This window comes from Euwallacea fornicatus, chromosome 5 (assembly GCF_040115645.1).
Source record: "Euwallacea fornicatus isolate EFF26 chromosome 5, ASM4011564v1, whole genome shotgun sequence".
Lineage (NCBI taxonomy): Eukaryota > Metazoa > Arthropoda > Insecta > Coleoptera > Curculionidae > Euwallacea > Euwallacea fornicatus.
Genome location: NC_089545.1, coordinates 4,614,142 through 4,633,818, shown reverse-complemented (window position 1 = coordinate 4,633,818; position 19,677 = coordinate 4,614,142). Strand labels below are relative to the sequence as shown.

The following is a 19,677-nucleotide window of genomic DNA, read 5'->3' as shown; positions in this document are numbered from 1 at the left end:
AAGACCAATAACGAAGTGGGCGGAGTCAGTTCGGCCAGCGCGTCCACTTCGATATTCAGATTAGTATCAATTTTGCTCTTTTCGTGGCGAAGGAAATTTTCTGAAATATCAGAGCAAAAAACATTGTAAATAAATAGACTCCACGTGTTAAAACTGAAATTCCTTAAATTCCTAACCTGCACTGGTTAATTTACTTATTTTCTTATATAATTGTAAATGATAAACACACCGTTCCATTTTATTTATCAATTAACCCCGAGTCTACAGTCGGTACTCCGGCTCAGTCTTGAACCCACGAAAAGATCATAAACTAATATTAGTGAATTTAGATCATCATATTTACTAAACATATATCTAATTTATTCCATAATAAATAATAATAATAAATATTTCATCCATCACTAGAACTTATTTCAGTAAAAATTCTGAAACAGGGAGAGATATGGCAATTGGATCTGGACTGACTTCTCCCACATCGTTGCTCTTTCTCGGAGGCACGTGAAAACTTATGCCGTCTTTCTCCCACTTGCACAATTCCTATGTTGCGACTTGAACTGGTGATATCTGTATACGTATCACCGCGTATATGCAAATCGTGTGGTTATGTTAATAATTTATGTACCAGAACGCTGTTACATTGCGTCACACTTACGCACATGAGGGTGCACCATAAAAGTACTTAAAGGAACACTAAAATAAAGTTCAATTTCTCCATCACATCATACATATATCGACAATTCATCATTTTGTCTTCATGATTCATAGAATTATAAACGTAATCGTAGAGAAATGTGATAGGCAACTCGAACAGCAAGGGTTTTATTGGTCTTGGACAAATTTGGTCTTCGACTTGCTTCGTCACGAATATTCCACGAATAAAGGAATCGTGGTTAAGTTCTGAAAATTGATATATCGGGAGAAAATAAAAAGTTTAAATTCCATAAAATTAGTTTTTATGGGGAATTGGCTCACAAAAGATTGAATGAATTGGGCCACGGATAAGGTAATTTTGAGCAGATTTCAATTTTGATTTAAAAAATAGCGGCCGTTAAAAAACAGGAGCGGACAAATTTTCAATCTCCGTCTGTAATAATGACTGAGGGCAGACTATGCATGTGAGTACATATCCGATCTGGGCCACTCTGTTCTAAACAAAGTTAAAAGCAAAATTAAAAAGACACATAAATAAAGTTTATTAATACCAATTCTACGTAAAAAATATAAAATTACTACAGTCGAAGAGATAGAAAAGAAAAAGCAATATTCACAAGCAGAAATAAGGTATCTGGCATATACTTAGAGGAAAGTAGAGCTAATTCACAACGTCGCATAAAATCCTTTTGAAAAACATACATAATTTCTTATTGATCTTTCTTCTTATAGATCTTGCACGAAGTCAATTACCATACTGCATAAACTAAGTAATTTCGTTCTACACTTCTAAAACTGTGAGTGACAGTAAGGTACACGTGGAAGTTAGTGAACGGTCTCATCTATCGATTAAAGAAGTGTAAATAGTTGTTGCAACTGTGTAAAAAGGTTTTTAGAATTTACTACCAGATTTATAGATACATTCACTTTCTTGCCCTGTTGCTGATGAAAGTCTTAAAGACGGATTCCTGGATTTCTGGAAGCCACGAAGTTGAGAAGCTCTTCGCTGTCTTCGCAGACGAAGGGTTTCAGATGGTGGCAAGCTACATCATGCCACTTAGTGCCATCATTGTAGAAGTTGTTGAGGACAGCCAGGCAGGATTCATCATTACCCTGATGAACGAAAAAGTTATAAGAATGTGAATAGAGTAGACATCAACATTTATCGTGAATAGGTGCCGCTTCCATGCAGAAATTAGGAAAGTAAGGGAGTTTTAGTGAGGAATCTAGAATTATGATTTTATATGTATAGCGGATGTTGGTCTAGTAGAAGGAGTCATGTGTATGAACAGTATTTTTAATGATATGGACCATAGACAAAGCAGCATTATCGTCAAGGGTCTTCGTGAATATGAAAGCGCCTTGTCAATTGTAAGCAATTTCCTGGTAACACTTATGTTTACAATGCTGAATAGAAAAAAAATGAAACCGTAAATTGTGTTAATGCTTAATTAATATATTGCGGTCATATATCTCCTTTATATGGTGTAGCTATGGACTTAAAAAAAGTAATAAATTACTAAAGTATTAAGAAAAACATCGAAGATACTTGAAAGATAAAAATTGTGCATACCGTTTTACCTATCTCTGTTTTATCCCTGTATTCAAAATTCCTAATCAAAATATTCTCGAACACGAGTAGCTTAATTTGAATTATTGTACTTAATATTATTTATATAGGCAGGTACTTAGATGCTATCGGAAAAAGTCAATAGAATATGGATTATTATTTAGCACAATAAGTAAAACTTTGTGAAGTGGAATTGACCAGAGGTCTGCTAAAAATACGGCAGGCACATGTTCTTTATCACGGAACCGGCACCCCTTTTGTTTATTTTTCAAATTTCGAAATGAGTAATAGTTATTACAAGGATCATAACTCGACTTTGATTGGTCTTTGTTGCTTATTACATTTCTGAGGCAGTACTTACTCACTGAATTCTTACTGAATTATTATCAAATAACAAAAATGTTTTATTCCGTTTTAACTTGACTTTGAACGATTTCAACTAACGATGAATTAACAATTTACGACATCATCATCAAAATCATGTTTGCAAATCTTCACAGCAATTTCAATTAGGAATGTTACGATGTATCCTCTATTAAGTGTACTGATTTAAAAGGAAGTGTATCTACAGGATGTGTCACTTTTAATTTGAGTGTTTTCAGGGAATTGTAGAAAAGTGAAAAATAAGATGATTTGAAAAACGCATATTAATAAACAAAAATGATTCAAAATATAAAGATTTTTTTTTGTTTTTCTTTGCAACTTTTCCAATTTTTCAGATATTTACAACAATTTAAATACGAGATGCGCATTTTTTCCAAGAGTTCCTTGCCATCTAACGCCAATTCCAAAATTTACGGGGTGATATTTTTTGGGCGTGAGCTTGCATTTTACTACCCTAAACGTTTTTGTAGTATGCCATCGATATTGGCCAATCAAAGTTTAAGGTCCTCGTTTAATTTAGAAACGGTTTGGAATTTCTAATATATCGCATATTGTTCAATAATTAGCAAAAATGTCAGAAAAAATAATTATCTGGTAGGTTTTATGAAATTCATAAGACCCTATTGTTCTTTGGCCACCTAATTCTCTCGATATGGCTCCATTAAATTTTTCTACTTCGACAATTATTAAAAGCTAAACTTACAAAACTTTATTTTAAAAAAATGCAAATCATACGCTGATCGCATATGAATAAAAATCGTTTCCGAAATATGAACGTGTTTATTCTCGCTTAATCTCTTGGAATTCTGAGAGAATCTCTTTTGAGAACGCTAACTTCGAGTTCTTTACTTGGACCTTCCAAAGAACCAACTTAAGAACTCTTGAGTTCAAATGGGTTTGAGGAGCGACATTTTTAAGAAAAATTGAGAGTCTCAACAGGTCTTCACGGAAAAGGAAACATCTCGGTATAATAGAAATAAAATTCCCCAATATCATAAATTTTTGCCACATTATAATATGCAGTTTGGTCTTACCTGTGCAGCTTCTCTGTTGTCGGGTTGGGGTTGACCGTATCCTCCAGTCTGACTCCAGTCACCAGAATTTCTTTGAGTGGTTGGTCCGATTTTAGCTCCGGAACCCGACCAGAACCACCCATTAATGTTTGGAGGTTGCAGGTCTGGACGGTCACAACCAGCGAAGTTACACTTGCGACCCGACGTCCAGATATATCTGCGAATAAATTTGCGATTAGGATTATTTATCTATTTTACAATTTAATATTATTTACCTGACATTTCCTCTAATTATCCTCTGTTTAACGAATTCATTTTCTTGTGGAGTTTCCAATGAGACGGCGTCCATACAGTGCCTCCTACAGATATTTCTGGCATCCAACCAGTCGACTTCCAAGTTCCTGGTTGGAGCATGTTCCCAACTGAAGAAATATGAGTGTGTGACGCCTCTAGCATCCCTGTATGTTGCGTGTCGTACTCCTATAGCATAAGAATGAGCCTTTTATAGAAAAAATTATGAATGAAGTCTTACTGTTCGCACAACTTCTGGGGTCTGGAAGGGCCAATCTTCTTTGGGCCAAGATTACTGTTGCCCCCATGAGAAGGAGGGTTATGTGTTTGATCATTTTGCCTCTGAAACGGCAAAAAATAAGTAAAGAAATTGAAGTATACAGGAAAAAATACATGTGATAATGTTTTGTTTTAAGTTATTAAGAGAATATTAACATGGGTATTAGGTCAAGAGAACCTAATTGATTGGCCTGTTGTTACCATAACTAACAATAATAATTAACTTGTTTGCTATAAGAAAATGTCCTTAAATAAAAAAACATTTGACCCGAATCGAATGGCTATGTGCAATGTAGTAGCTCCAGTGGCCTTGAAAGCATTCTGTAATATTTTCCTCGATAACTAATAGAATATGCTATGCTACGAGAGAGACATTTAGAGTTAAAGCTATGCATACAACCTTAAATTTTTCGAACAAAGAGCTGGCATTTTTATTTCAAGTTTCAAAAGCGCTAGTTATTTCTAAAAAACCAATTTGCCCTTTCTTCGTCGGCCACCTAGTTCTCCCGGTATGAGTCCAATGGATTTCTCTATTTCGAAAATTACTTAAAGCGAAATTTACAAAAGCACACGTGATCTTTCTTCAAAAGCTCAATCTGCTTTTTTGGTAGGACCTTTCGATTAATTGTGGATCGACTTATTAACGAAACTGCTGATTTTTTTGGAAAGTTAGCTCATCGACGCTATCGGAGGTAACCAATCGAAATATCGAAAGGTTGCAACTAAGGAACTTTTATGCGATGAAGGCATTAAAGGGTCCTGGGTTTTTCTCAGTCCAAAGTTTGGGTCTTGTCGCGAACCGCAAGAGTTTTAGGGGGCTCAGTGTCAAATCTTCGATAGATTAGTGGGAACACGACTGAAAAAGGTATGTCTATGTTTGATGTCAATAAAACTACCACATATTTTGAACTTTGGGAATGGTTTCTCAATCCGGAACGCCTGCTCTCATAATTCGATCGATGATAAGTTGATAAGAGCAAATCCACTGACAATTCTAAGCGCATCAAAAAAGTACCTTTATCGACATCTTCCTTTAAAGTCTCCATATGCCATGAAAGGATTTTTTAGTGGGTCCTGAAGGCACTAGAGTTTACCGAACTCTGTCACGGACGTTTTCGATCTGTAAGTACTAACCAACAAAGAAGAAGGAATAAATTGCTTCCAATTTGATTTGGTTGTCTTTGAAGAAGATCAAACCTTACCATTGTTGAAATAAAAGCATTTTTATCTCAGTTTAGAATCAGTAACAAAAAGTCGACCAACACCATGTACTATCACAGGTCAATAGAACGAAATTACGTCAGCGGGTATCCTGTAAGAAGAATTATTGTCACAAACAAGATCAGCTTCATTTGTAAAAACAGCTAGAAAGGACCGGAAAAAGAAGAATGGTACTAATCGGCCGTGAAAGACATTGTCGGGGTCAGGTGGTGACCTACTTGACGTGATCGGTGTCCGTCTTTAGATTCAGAGGAATGCCGGCCACTGATAATATATGGGTGTGCCGGATGTGTTGGTGAAGACTTTGTATTGATTCTTTTTTTTTTGCCCATAAACTGTACCAACACGATAATGTAACAACGTCATGGTCTATTGTTTGCTAGTGGATTATCAGACAATTCTTGATGCAATGATAGGAAAGTATCAAATAAAAGTACTAATATAAACTCTTTCGGTGTCGCATTGACAGGTAGAGTAGGCTGCTGCCGGCGATAGAGTGGGCCTGAGAGGAAAGTTAAATTCTAATCTGTGTGATTAAAACTCAGACAAAGTATGTAATAAATTAGATCATTGTAGATTATTATTTTATCGTGACAGCCGATAAATCTGTGTTACGAGAATTCTAGCCTCAAGTAAGGCAGTAATAGGTGGTCTGGTTCATGCTAAGGATGGGCTGTGAGATTTATCAATGAGATATAACTGATGTTTTTGTTTTCTTACTTTCTATGCTGAGGTGAAATTTAACCACTTAATTCAGTTCAAAGGAAAATGGTTTTAGGTAGGTATTTGCTCCAATTTGTTTATTGATTAATGTTTAGTATGTAAGTACCCTATTATGCTTATATGTGTAGAGTAGAAAAGCTGATAAACAGGGTGTTTCTAATGGATCGTAAAAAATGAAATGAGTGAAGATTGAGCTTATTTTAAGATAAAAACTTCATATACAGAAAGATCTTAAATTAGTTCCATTTTGATTTACATGGTGTTGAAGTTCTATTTTTTTTCGATTTTAATTTATTTTTCTGTTGTTTGCAAAAATAATGAACTCAAAATTGACAGTAATAATTATTTTAGCATTACGAATAAACTGAAATAATAATTATTTAAAATGCTTTTCACGGCATCACATTTTTCAGGGTCGTGCTCAATATTTTATAATACATCTGAACTTTTTTTACAACATTTTTAAATTTTATTCATTAACTTCATTTCATCCCTTATATCTTTTATTCACTTTTTTGTCTGTTCAGCCTTTTATTAGGAACAACAGTTTAAGAGATATTTACTAAAATATCTAACTTTATTCGCTTCAATTGGCATAAGGAAGTGATAAAATGATAAATCAAAATGGAAGCAATTTAGGACATCCCTTTATATGAAATTTTTATCTTAAAATAGGCTCTTGATTCACCAATTTAATTTTTTTTTCATTCATTAAAAAACACACTGTATATTAAGTGATATAGAAACCTGAACATCCCGTGAAAATGTTCCGATTTCGAAAACATTTTGTACAAATGCCAGAGGAACCGAACTAAGTAAATAATTAAAGTAGCAAGAAAATTATATAATTTTAATCCAGTAATTAATAATGTACCACTGCGCCACGATTTCTCACACACTCGTTAATGCTCGCAGGCATACTCCTCATGAGGTTTTTAATACCCTCCTGTGGTATTTTATTTCAGGCAATTTCTGTGTCATGTCGAAAAGTTGCGAGAGTTTGAGGAGACGGTTGGAAAGTTCGCTATCTCCTACCGATAATATCCCACATGTGTTCAATTGGAGATAAATCTGGAGATCTTGGAGGCCTAGGCAGCAGTTCAATTTGAACTTGTTGAAAGTACTCCAATGCTGCCCCTTGTCTTGTTGAAAGTTGGGATTTTGGAGGGTTTTTAAGTTTGGGATCAAATAAGGTTCCATTATGTCTTAAATGTACCGCCATGTGGTCATATTCGTTCTAATAAATGCTAGGGGTGACCTAGAGTTATAGGTAATGGTACTCCAGACCATAACGCCAACAACACGATGAATGGCCTCTCGACAATAGCTAGTGGTTCCCCCATGCCGTCTTGTAATCCTTGTTCGATAGTCATGCATGTCCAAATAGAACCTGGATTTGTTGCTGAAGACTATTGCATTCCACTCCTTTTTCCAGGCCAATTTTTCTCTGCTCCAATCAAGTTGTTTGTGTTCCGGAGTTAAAGGAAAAAAAAATTTTGGTCGATACGAAAATGGTCCAAAGCTTCTGATTCGTCGTTATACATTTCGTATTACAATAATCCTCCCGTGTTCTGTAAACCACTGATTGGTAACTGTTCTGGTTGCAGGGAATCCATCCAGTATAGCAAACAATCTTAGGCAACGATCTTGAAGTGGTGTTCTTCTGCGAATACGCCCGGTAGCCGTCACATCAAAAGTTAGTTTTTCAATTCTTCACAGCAATAATTAAAAAAAATATCCGAAATATGCAGGCCTATAAGGCTGAAAATATAATCACATTTTTTATGCAACATCATAAATATTTGTATAAATTATTAGCGAAATCAGAATATTTATAGTGAGTGTTCGGGTTTCTACGTTACTTAATATATCTATCAACAAAAGCACACATTTTTGAAATGATTTCGAACAATGTGGCAAATATTAATTTCTCAGATATGCAAAGTAGGAGTGTGACTGTTAAACTGGATATTACTTGTCAAAAAAGATTTAAAACGTATCACATTCTTTACTTCAATATATTCAAATTTTATTACTTTTACTTCTCATCATCTAATAACGATAAAACCATTTTTGCGTGTGAACAGACAACAAAAGTATAAATCAAGCTTTGCCTGTATAAGATAACAAAAACCATGAGAAGCGATGAAAGTTGCATGCTTTGAATAGTTCAAAACAACTATTTCCGGTTTTCCGACCCATTGGTTACGCACAAAAACGCTTTTATCCACTTTTTTTATGTTAAATTCAATTATATGATTGTTCAAGTGAATAATTGCTCGATTGACAGGGATATTTAACCAAAATTGGAAACAAGATAGTAGTAAAAGCTTTGAGGTTTAGGAAATTAAAAAAAGTGGATCTATGATAAATGTTGTTCGGCAAAATTGAAAATGGTATAAAAACTAAAAAGTAATCAATTTAACGATATTATTATGTTCCTCAAATGATTATTTTTGCTCTACCTCAGAACAACTATCAACACAATATCCGTGAAATACTTTTTTGTTCGTTTTAATGTCGATCAAAATGAATGGTTTTCAATAGCCTTGATATTAAACCTTTAATAGTACCAATTTTAAAGCTAAATGTGCCGCCAAATAGTAAGTACGTTAAATTGGCGTATTAGAGGACAATACGTGAACCTGAATGACCTCATAGGTGCGTTTCGTTACGTTTCTTTGTAATCATTTTTCAACCAAGGAAATTTTAGCTTTGGCACTAATGGTAAATATAATAACTCTTGGCTTTCTGTGAATGCTGCACTATTTGAAATTTTTTTAAGCAGAGAATTTCTAATAAAAAAAACTAAAATAAAAAATTAAGAAGCTGTCGGTTGGGGAAAATTTCCATGCAATCCGTGCTGTATCGGCATTTTATAATTACTCCCTCTGTGAGCCATTTGAGAAACTAGAAAATATTTTAATTCCAAATTTTCGTTGTAACAGCCATTGAATTCGCAAAAAGAATGTCATAGATTTATATAGATTTCTATATAAATCTAGATTCATTATAAAATTTCTGCACATTAAATGTGACCAGTTTCCGTGATTTACTTATGATCAAATCTAACCCTCGCGCTACTTACGCCCTATAAAATAGGCAAATAAGGGAAACTTGTTTAAAATTGTCCGTTTAAAATCATATTTTACTTGATAAAAACCTGTTATTCCTCGAGCATGTACAAGACGTCCCATATTCGATTCTCAACATAGAGGTTTCTGAAACCGTAGGGGATGTATAGTCAGTTAAATGAAGGCAAATTGTCTCTTTATGAGAGGAGTACTTTGTCTTTTTAATTTTTTTAAAATTTCGATTACTTCCAGAAAAATTACGAATAATCGATAATTGCTATTTTCTTTTTTCGTGTGTCTCAAATTACATAAAAACATGAAAATGGAGAACCTCCTTTTAAGACACTTTTTCCAGCGCTACAAAATGATTTTTTTTTTCAGAGATATGATATTTTCCTGTTATTAGTCTTTATAAAATTAATTTTAAAAATATTCTTTGAATATATGAATGATCAGTGTTTAAAATGTGCATATTTTCAAAATCCTGACAATTAATATTTTTGATTTGGACAATCACATCGACAAATCGGCAAGTGTGACAGCATGGTTTTTTTGTCAATTATCAATAACTAGCCTAATTCGCAAAAAAAAACGTCCCTATTTGACCAAAAGTTGATGACGATATTGGGAAAACGAAACGTTGTATATCAGAAAAACTATTTTAGTGTTTCTATGTAATTTAAAGCAGAAAAAAACAGCAAACAACAGTTATCGATTCTTCCCGGATATCTCCGGAAGTAATCTGAATTAAAAAAAAATTAAAAAGCAAAGTATTTCTCTCATAAAAACGCAAGTTTGCCTCCATTTAATCAATTGTGTATCTCTTACGGTTTAAGATATTCCCATGTTAAGAGTAGAATATGGGGCACCCTGTATGTGCCTAGCCAGTTTATATCCCCGAATTCAATCTACAGATTGTAAAAATATATCACTAGTTTCGATACTTATGATACTAGGTAAAATAAAAATTTGATCCAAGTACTCCATCGAAAGGAAGCGAGTTTTCAGGTCAAAGCTCAACGTATTACCATTGGGTAACGTTTTCAAATAAATTCGATTTTTATCCATACCATGTGGAAAACATTTAAAAGCCACTAACTTTTCTAATAAGTGTCTTTTAAGTGTCGTTTTCACTTGCCTCGCCTTTTGTTGTGTTTTAGCGGTTCGAAGCTTTAAATGCGGCAATTTTATTTGCGCTATGAGAAAGTTATATTGAACGAAGAGAAACTGGTTATTATAAATAACGTAATGAGACTCCAAGTCATTGTTCTGTTCTTACAATTTCGTGTTAAATCGAAGTGTTTAATCAGTTCCTTGTTTGATTAGGTTCCTCGTGCATTTTATCACTTTATATTTTTGAATTGGTTAGGAAGTATAAAGGCAATTCTCGGTCACTAGTAACCAGCAATTAGGTCCAATTTAAATGCCATTGCGGTCACGTTTTTCTCATTTGAATAGACTGACTGCCTATTAGAAAATTTTCCCAATCGTAGGTCCTTAATGGACTATTAGGATTCTTGCAAACTCTTTTGAGCCAAGGAAAGAGTTTTTATTTCCCAACGTTTCCACATTACTTTAACTGACAAAGCGGTTGGCTGTTGGAAGTCCGTGTATCATCTTTAAATCAACAGTTACTACTGCATTTTCTGGTTCGTCAGTTTCATTAGCAATAATTCCGAATCGTTTAATATCAAAATAGTTGAAGGATTGGGAAATGTAAATTTTTAAAAAAATTCAAAAGGTTAACAAACGCACTCTCACTATTGCAATAAACGTATCACGAGACATTCAATGAACGAACATAAGCGGCAAAGGAATAAAGTGATGTTAACATTTAAGACCGTTTTGTTATGTTTCGTTGTGAAACCGTTGCATCTTGTGATGATTTTCACTAAACTGCACATGTCACATATTCTAGTACTAAACGGTAATTTATATAACACCCAAAATGGAAAATAATGATGAAAGTATCCGGCCTGAAAAGAGGAATTTGTGTACAGTTTATCGTTGCCACATGCAATTACCGGGCATTGCATTATGATTCTATTGTTTGCTAAATTTTGTTGAAAAATAATGGAAATTTTCCTTGTCTATTATGTTTTCCCGTATAAAAACATTAAATGATTAAGTGGAATCGATTAATACTCCATGAGTTGCCGAAGTGAATCTCCCATCTCACCAAGCTTCTTCAGAGAAAGCTCTTTGGCAGAAAAATACGGACAAGCCATTAAACCGTATTTTGTTCATATATTGATCTTTGCGACATCTTTTACTCGAACATGTGTTTACATTAGCTGGTCGTGTGGGTAAAAGCTTACTTCCCATGCACATCAGGTTTCGGCCTTGGCACTGACCTGCTAATCTAGATATTGCGATTAAGAATTGTGAGTTTCTCGAAGAATTCGGTAGAATGGTCAAGATTAATGGTTTTCATGCAAAAATTATTAATGTTCAACGGAGTTTTCCATCAAAGAATTAAAGATGAAAAGTGGCATCGAATTAAACCATAGAAAGAACACTCTGATGATAATTAAGAAGAATAAATCTCAAAGACAAAAAGCGACTAGAGAGTTGAAGCAATTGCAACATAGATATTGAGAGGAGAAGCAGTTGACTTATAATCTCGAGGCTATCAATGAAGGTCCGGTTAGCTTCGAAATACCAAATTAATTTACCTTCTATATTCTAAGTGTTTTCACAATTTTATGTACATGACTAGCATTTCCTCGAAATACTTTCTACTAATCAAATTCGTAAAATCGTGTATTAATAGAAAATCATGCATTAATGGGAATCATTAAAATAAGCATTAAGGTTGTAAAGCGCTGTTAATACTTTGAGACAGCTCATTAACCACAACTAATTTCTTCTCCTATACTCCGCTTAAATCGAACACTAACAAATTATTAATACACAAAATTTTCTGTGACGAGGGTAAGATATCTTAAGAGATACAGTTCGTTTCCTACGTAAAAGGTCCTGCAAATAAGAATCCGATATTCAATAGTTTAAGAAACATTTACTTTTTAAACGCGGAGATGTTAAATCTGGGCTGCCGGGAGGCCGTTTTATGAGACTATGGCGTCCAATGCATCTTCCCGCATAATTTCCATTGAACCGCTCAGTAAACTAGACTACCGCTATGAGCTGGAAATTTAAAGAATCATCTGTTCTTTATCAATATTAATAACGTAAAGCTCAAATAAACAATTTCCTATTAACCTTAACCAAATATCAACCACAAACCCATGTTAATCACATAAATGGAAGAGCTGATGTAATTTGCAACTGTTGTTTGCAATTTCGTGTTCCAAAACTTTCAAAGATATCACGTATTATTAGACTTCAACATAAAACCACGAATGATGGATCTGAAGTAATTTCTGGTTCTCACACTACCTTTATTATCTCAGCCCAGTTAACTACAAAATTGCGAAATTACGCAACGCTAGTTGAATGCAACTGATGATTTCAATTTAGCAGGCAACACAATGCAGATGACCTGACATTATTTATTGTTATTGACTATTTCCATTCTCAGCTACTTTTTCGATAATTTAAGATTGTTTGCTAACGCTTTTAGCGCATTTATTGTTCGACCCAAATTCGTGCAAATTAGAGACTCTCCGTCTTGCAAGATCCGATTGGTCTTTTTTTCGGGGATTACCAGGCAAAGCAAATATTCTTTTTGAAAAATGCTTCAGCTGAGATCATCGCAAAACGATTAATATTGACAAGGTACAGAATCTTTGAGTAATTACATGAAACGCTTTTTAGATTTAATGGCACATCAATCATTCGGTTCTCGACATTTGGTACTAACTGTTTTTAAACTTGGCCAAACTGTATACTAATGTCAATAATTTATAATCATATTAACGTACTTAAAGCTTTGAGCCTAATAAAAAGTGAAATACACTCATTCAAGTCAGTTAAAAGCGTATTGCATTCATACTATCTCAATAGCGGTGCATATAATTACTATTTGCGTGAATGTTTCCCAAACCTAAATGTTAATTATTGTTTTTAAGAGAGTATCTAATTAGTTTACACGAGTTGATAAAAATTGCAAAATGTTGCAGGAGTTTCCTCACCTTCTTAATGAGTACCTAAAGAATCTCGCATTTCTTGTAGCATAAATCTCTAAGACGCCACTTGAGGTCGCAATTATTGCAGCAATAAATTGCGCTGATAATTAAATTTAACCATTATTTAAATCATGCTTACACGGTTTCGTCTACAAAAATTATTGTTTAATTCAAATTTTTAATTACCTTCGGCCCATATGGGCCGTTTCACCGGCAGGTCATCAGTTGAGTAACAAAGCTCGTAAAGTGATGATATATTAATTCAACAATGGTCCATTTGACGCAAACCCACGTTAACAAATTATTTCGTGTTTAAAAAAATGCTAAATATTTAATTTTAAAAAAATGTTTAGAAGAGCCAAAATTAAGAGAGCTAAATTGTATGAAATACAATTATCAAGCAAAATCTGTGAAATGTCATGTAAATTCCTCGTCGCAATCACTAATGAACGACAGTTTTTGAACTGAGTCATGTCATCATTTAAAAACATTGATTTGAGGTAAGTAATAGATGGTCGATTACATGCATGTAAATTTAACTATTCATTTCTCTTAAAAATTACAAGAATTTTTAATGTAAGAATCTGCATTTTCTACTAATGATGTATCGTTACCAGGAAACCTTTTCCAAAAAAGTATAAAATGATAGAAAGTGCATATATTATGCACTTTCTTTGATTTTACCACGTACATTCCTAAAATACGACGTAAAGGTGAACTGCAAGATAACGCATAGGTAATAGGTGAGTACTAAATAATAAGGAACAATCGCAAGAATAATAAGCTGTCTGGTCAATAATACAGATCTCACAATGGTAGACATATGCATATACTTGGGTTATTACGTCTTCCAGATATGAGTAAGTGATACGTGAATTAATTATGAAACTGTACCTGAAAAAGTCTAATAGAAGATGCAATAGCCATCATTATTTCCTTTTGATGAACCAATTTTCTATCGGTACCTACTTAACAAAATGAGCAATCGACTATAAAACTGCTAACTATGTGTTTTCTTGCTTTTGCCTTGGATTAATTAGCATCATCTTACCAATCAACTTGAAATTAATGAGCAATACAACTTTCCTCCTGAAGACAAATGATCACATGATGCCGCATTGCACACCATACCAGATTGACCTCGTATCACGTGCTTCTGCATTCAATTATTACATAATTTACAAAAGTACCAACTACATGATTTGCGTATTGGACAATTGCGAAGGAGGTCTATGTCTTCATAACTTATACCTGTTGGTGGTCAATTTAATATTTAAAGGGTTTTTAAAAATTCTTAGATATGCACATGCAAGCAGATAATTAATTATTCATCTAACTGAGATTGGTTTGTTCTAACGTAATGCGTAATCATTGCACGCACCCAACACTCATTATTTACACATTTTTTTTTCATTTTAAAATGTTACGAGTTAATCGCCACTCAAGGGGTTCCATCCATGCAAATCGGGCCAACGAAAAATGTCGCACCCCTATTTACGATTGTCTGGGTCCTGGTGGTTTTGAAAGAAATGCCTGGACACGACAAGTTATTTGTAAAGGAGATATTCTTTTCACTAAAACTTGATTATACAGGGTAATTCATAGAGGTGATACTATGTTACACTTTTGTTTTTTACTTAGAACTCATCGGTTTTACGTAATATTTCTCGTCGCCATGATATTTTTAATAAATTAGGTGTAGCATGTCCTATACGGACACATCTTCGATCGTTCCAAATCAGTACAAATCGTTATTTTAGGTGTGCATTGTTGCAAATTACAGAAGATTAACATATTCATGGAAACGGTAATCTGCGTTAATAACACAACCTTATAAATAATAAAATAACATTTGAGTACGAAAGCCATTTGAATCAAAATGGTTGAACTAGTTACAAAACATGTAATAGTATCTTTTTTAGGAATCATCCCTTATAACGGAATTTCAGTGCGACGTCCCCTAGAAATCGGAATTGTCGTGTTTGGGCGTTCTGTTTTTCTAAATAAACAGGGGTGCGATCGTTTCTTCCGCCACTCTGTATAATTTTCCGTAAATACTCCCATTATTCCTCTTGTTTAATTCAGATTAGGTCGACAAAACCACCATTGTCTTCAAAGGCAGGAACTGATCGGAAATTCGAAATGTTGATCAACTTGCATTAGCAACCAGGCACCTTTAAATGAAAAGTGAGAACTTTCCTATGATTGGTACTGTTCACAGTTACCCAATAAACAATAACTTTCATGTCACATCCAAATAATCATCAAACATTCTATGAAATCGAGAGCTTAATGGAAAATGTGTGCATTACGTATTCCACAAGCGTAAAATACGTACGAAGCAGACGGAACCGATTATCATCAGTTTCACCCGTAACGAATTCCCGAAGTGAAATTTTAATTTTGGAGATTAAACATTTAACAAACACTGCACGAATTTGTGTCTGATAACTGTTATTAGTTTAATTTTTTTTTATTTTGAGTAACCGGTTACACGTTAGGGAACGGTACAAGTATAAAAACGGTTTTCTAATTAAAATAACCTAGCCTAAGACGGGAAATAAGCGAAAATTTCGAGCCTATTTAAAAATATGTAGGAATCTAATGAATTTCTTAGATTAATTTACTTTCAAATAGCAAGAAATTAAGTTTAATTTATATCATATACTAAAATAAAAATCTTCCTGAATAAATGTCCTCTATTGAAATAAGTTGATCCTTAAATAATGTTCGTTTCTAAACGCGAACTTACTCGTAATGTTTTTTTTTTGAATATGTGAAATTTCACCATGTATTCAAGTGTCAACTTATAAATAGGAAACGAATTGGATAATAAATCATTATAATAATATATTATACAAAGCTCATCAAAATCTAGTCATTTCCTATAAATTACATTTGCGCACGAGCCGCAGGCGAGAAAATAGATATTTGAAGAATAAATTTACTAACAATGACGATTGATAATCAATACTTTTTATAGGAATAAAATAGAATTTATATAACCAGTTAGGAAATGTATTGTTTTCTGTAACGAGGGGACTCTGCGATATGAGTGGAGCGAGATGCCTTAAGATGAGGGGAGTTGCACAAAATAATGCGAAAAATTCATAATGAGTTTCGTGCGTGTTTTTTTTTATTTTGCTTCATGAGGAAGGAATTAGAAGAAAAAAGCACAAATTTGTTTTTATTAGTGTGGAGCAACGTATCTTTAGAGCTTCAGCGACCATTAAAGTTACTGCTTCTACTCGTTAAATGAATTTTTTGGTGTTAAACAAGAATGATTTTAGCGGAACACCTGATATTTAGGAGTCTAACAAACGTGGCGGGAATCAGTGAAATTTATGCATGTGACATATTCGCAATGGAAATTGCTAATTGCATAATATCCATTTGTAGGCAACAAACACAAGATTATTTTAGATCAGCCGTAAAATATTATGTGGGTGCCTTCACATTTTAATTTGCGAATTTACAGTCGAAGTTTCTGCTACATATTGTACTACTGTAATGAGTACACAATTTTGATATAATAAATATGAGAAACCTAAATATTTAGTGAGAAGGAAGTGCTGAAATTTGCTGTTTTTTTTTTAATAACGAAAAAATTTTTAAAAATTCTCAACCAACTCGATTCCAAAACAAAATGTGTTTTTCTTTAATATTGAGTAGACCTAGTTGGGATTCGATATGTAAAGATATATACAGGGTACTCCAACTTTTTTAATGATCCTGCATTGGCACCATCGTCTGCTATAGCAAAGATCCTCTTATAACAACGTTCAATGTAGAGATTGACTTTTAGCAATTTGAGAAAATAAGCAATTTTTTGTGTAAATTCTCTAATATCGTATGTCAGAAAAAATCAGTCATGCTGTGCGTGGTTCGTCAATTCATTGTACTGCATAGAATGTTACTACGTCAATATCATTTTCTACATTAGAATTTTTAACCACAAACCATCGAATCACCTAATCGTTTGCATTTTTTATAGTACCAATCAAATAAAGTTACGAACGCTGGCACCATTGATCGACAATAGGGAGGTTCAGAAAAGAAAAAGATTCATTTGGACGTCATAAAATTCTTAGAGATTACCATGTTTTTCTAATCAACATTTCAGACTTTATCGACTCGTAAGCCACATTCTCTGTTTTCATAAATGCCTAAAAGTCTTTTGAACTTTGATATGTTGAAATTTTACTTGGCGATAAAGGATGCCATTGGCATAAAGAGCTCGGTCTAGAGCCTCAAAGCACTTCGCACTCAAACATAACTTTATATGAAAATAATAAGGATAATTACATTTTGAAGTGCAAAAATAACATATATACCTAATAACTGCCGCGAACTAGGATACATGAATCCAATCTTCTCATAAGTGATAGCCAAAGCCCTTCGAAAACACCAGACTTTTTTTAACACCCTATATTTCGGAGATGAAGGGATTCAGGACATGCACATGTTTAGAGAACAACCTGTAATGTTCTATTACAAATGGATCATAATTTTTCTCGACTCGTGAAATTTTTTGAATATAAACTGTTGTTAGTTCTATTGCAGATCTACACAGAATAACAATAAATACAACAAAAATTATGAGTAATTTTTGGTAAGTTTACATGAATGCCAATTAAGCACTCGTGTACTGTTTGTACTCGTTCAGTTTAACTTGCATGAAGAGAACTTCATGAATCACATCCTTGAAGAATACCGCCACAATACCAGGGAAATCATCACGATCATTATACTAATGCAAATTACAGTTGTAATTGGCCAGTAATTGGTTTGGCTGAAAAATGAGAAAATAGCATTGCATTGTTGAAATATTAAATTTGAAAGATGGGTGAAATTCTCTCAGAAATTATGGTGTATTGAAATGAAAATATGTTGACTGTATTGATGATTCCTCGGTAACTGAATTGCTTGATTGATTGTTCTTCGTCATGGCCAATTTTAGCCTTTATGTTCCAACCTGAATCACAAGGCAATTATCACTCTACATAGCACCTTTCTTAGAAAAAAATTTTAGAAATTATAGGCCAAGAATCTAATATATCATTATCACCAGATTCTATTGGTTTTTTGATGTGATCATAGCAGAAATTTTTATTTTTATTAAAACTCATATTTGATTAGGTGTGACAATGAAAACATTCCAAGAAAAGTTGTCCAAAAAATATTGTTAATTTGATTTGCCCTTCTAGATGTTCAATTTTCTGATAGTGTTATTTAGGTGTTTAACTGAAATTTAGCACTTAAGGCGAATGAATGGTGTGTATATGTTGAAATGCATTGTATATTTAAAACTTCTGTTGCGTAAATATCGCATGAACTGTAGGAAATCGTTGAGAAATCATTGTAAATCTGACGCTCTGTTTCTCGGAAATAAATAATTGCCGACTTTAATTTCGTGATTATTTTATCCTCATTTCATTGTGATGAATCTGTTCTAAGCATTTCTTGATTTGATGCTGTAAAACTTCGGAGACTATAATACCACAAGGATGAAAAATTTAATGTTGCTCATTCAGTTGCACGTGCAGGACTCAAAAAGTTCTGCATGTCGATCGATCTGCAAATATCTTCATTGATCCGTTGTGAGCCCAAAATTTATTGGTATATGTTCAATACCTCATGTGTATTCTTCGTAAACCATCCGTGCCACTAATGATCATATGAGATAAACTCTACGTAATGTCAATATATGGATTTCTGAATTATGAAATCTGTATTATGAAATTATTGATTTGAAATATCGTTACTTGTAGGAATTTTAGTTCGCGTTAGATACGAGAGGGAATTAGGTAATTACTTTGTCGTAACTTAACATTTATTTTTATTATTAAATTAAGAAAGTCAACATTCATAAATAGCAAAACGGATACCAGCACCGGAAAAAATAATCTATTCGAGACCTAGACAAACTGATGCATCCAAAGCCGTTTTAACTTTCTTTTCACAGTGCCCTTTGAATGAATTTTCGGTTTCATGTTTAAATTTCTTCAGTTGCCCAAATTACCGCAAATGCTCCATTTAACCCTTCAAAACCACTTACCGTTCTTTCTCCCACGTATGTAATCCAACTGCAGTTACACTAGATACATGATGACTTATGACCCTTATATTACTGCCGCGAATAACATTGTAATATTCGTTTCTAAAGAAACTGAAGACGGATACGTAGGGAGTTACAAAGACAAAATAAAAATTGAAGATGAAGATGAGTGACTTACCTTCTAGGTAAAATGGACGGAACACTATCAGCGGTACACCTGAAAAAACTGCGGGCCAGCTCTTCTGCCTGCGGTATATAGCCGGCCTACATCCCCACAATCGGAGCTGGCCTAGATCGGGCACCTGTGTCGCAGGACGCCCCCCAT

At 33.8% G+C, this 19,677-nt stretch overlaps 1 protein-coding gene across 2 annotated transcripts; it reads right to left on the bottom strand.

The window, feature by feature from the left end:
• Positions 1 to 1,169: 1,169 nt before the first annotated feature.
• LOC136339275 (uncharacterized) lies at positions 1,170 to 19,663 on the bottom strand. 2 transcript variants are annotated; one of them, XM_066282391.1, is made up of 5 exons: positions 19,531 to 19,663; positions 4,151 to 4,251; positions 3,894 to 4,098; positions 3,640 to 3,835; positions 1,170 to 1,764 (listed from the first exon to the last, which is right to left on the bottom strand). In XM_066282391.1, exons 2-5 carry the CDS (start codon positions 4,242 to 4,244, stop codon positions 1,606 to 1,608), a joined length of 654 nt encoding a protein of 217 aa, XP_066138488.1. In that variant the 5' UTR covers positions 4,245 to 4,251; positions 19,531 to 19,663; the 3' UTR covers positions 1,170 to 1,605. The 2 variants fall into 2 exon arrangements, with proteins under 2 accessions (XP_066138488.1, XP_066138489.1); XM_066282392.1 differs by lacking the exon at positions 19,531 to 19,663 and adding an exon at positions 19,353 to 19,457.
• Between the last annotated feature and the right edge of the window lie 14 nt (positions 19,664 to 19,677).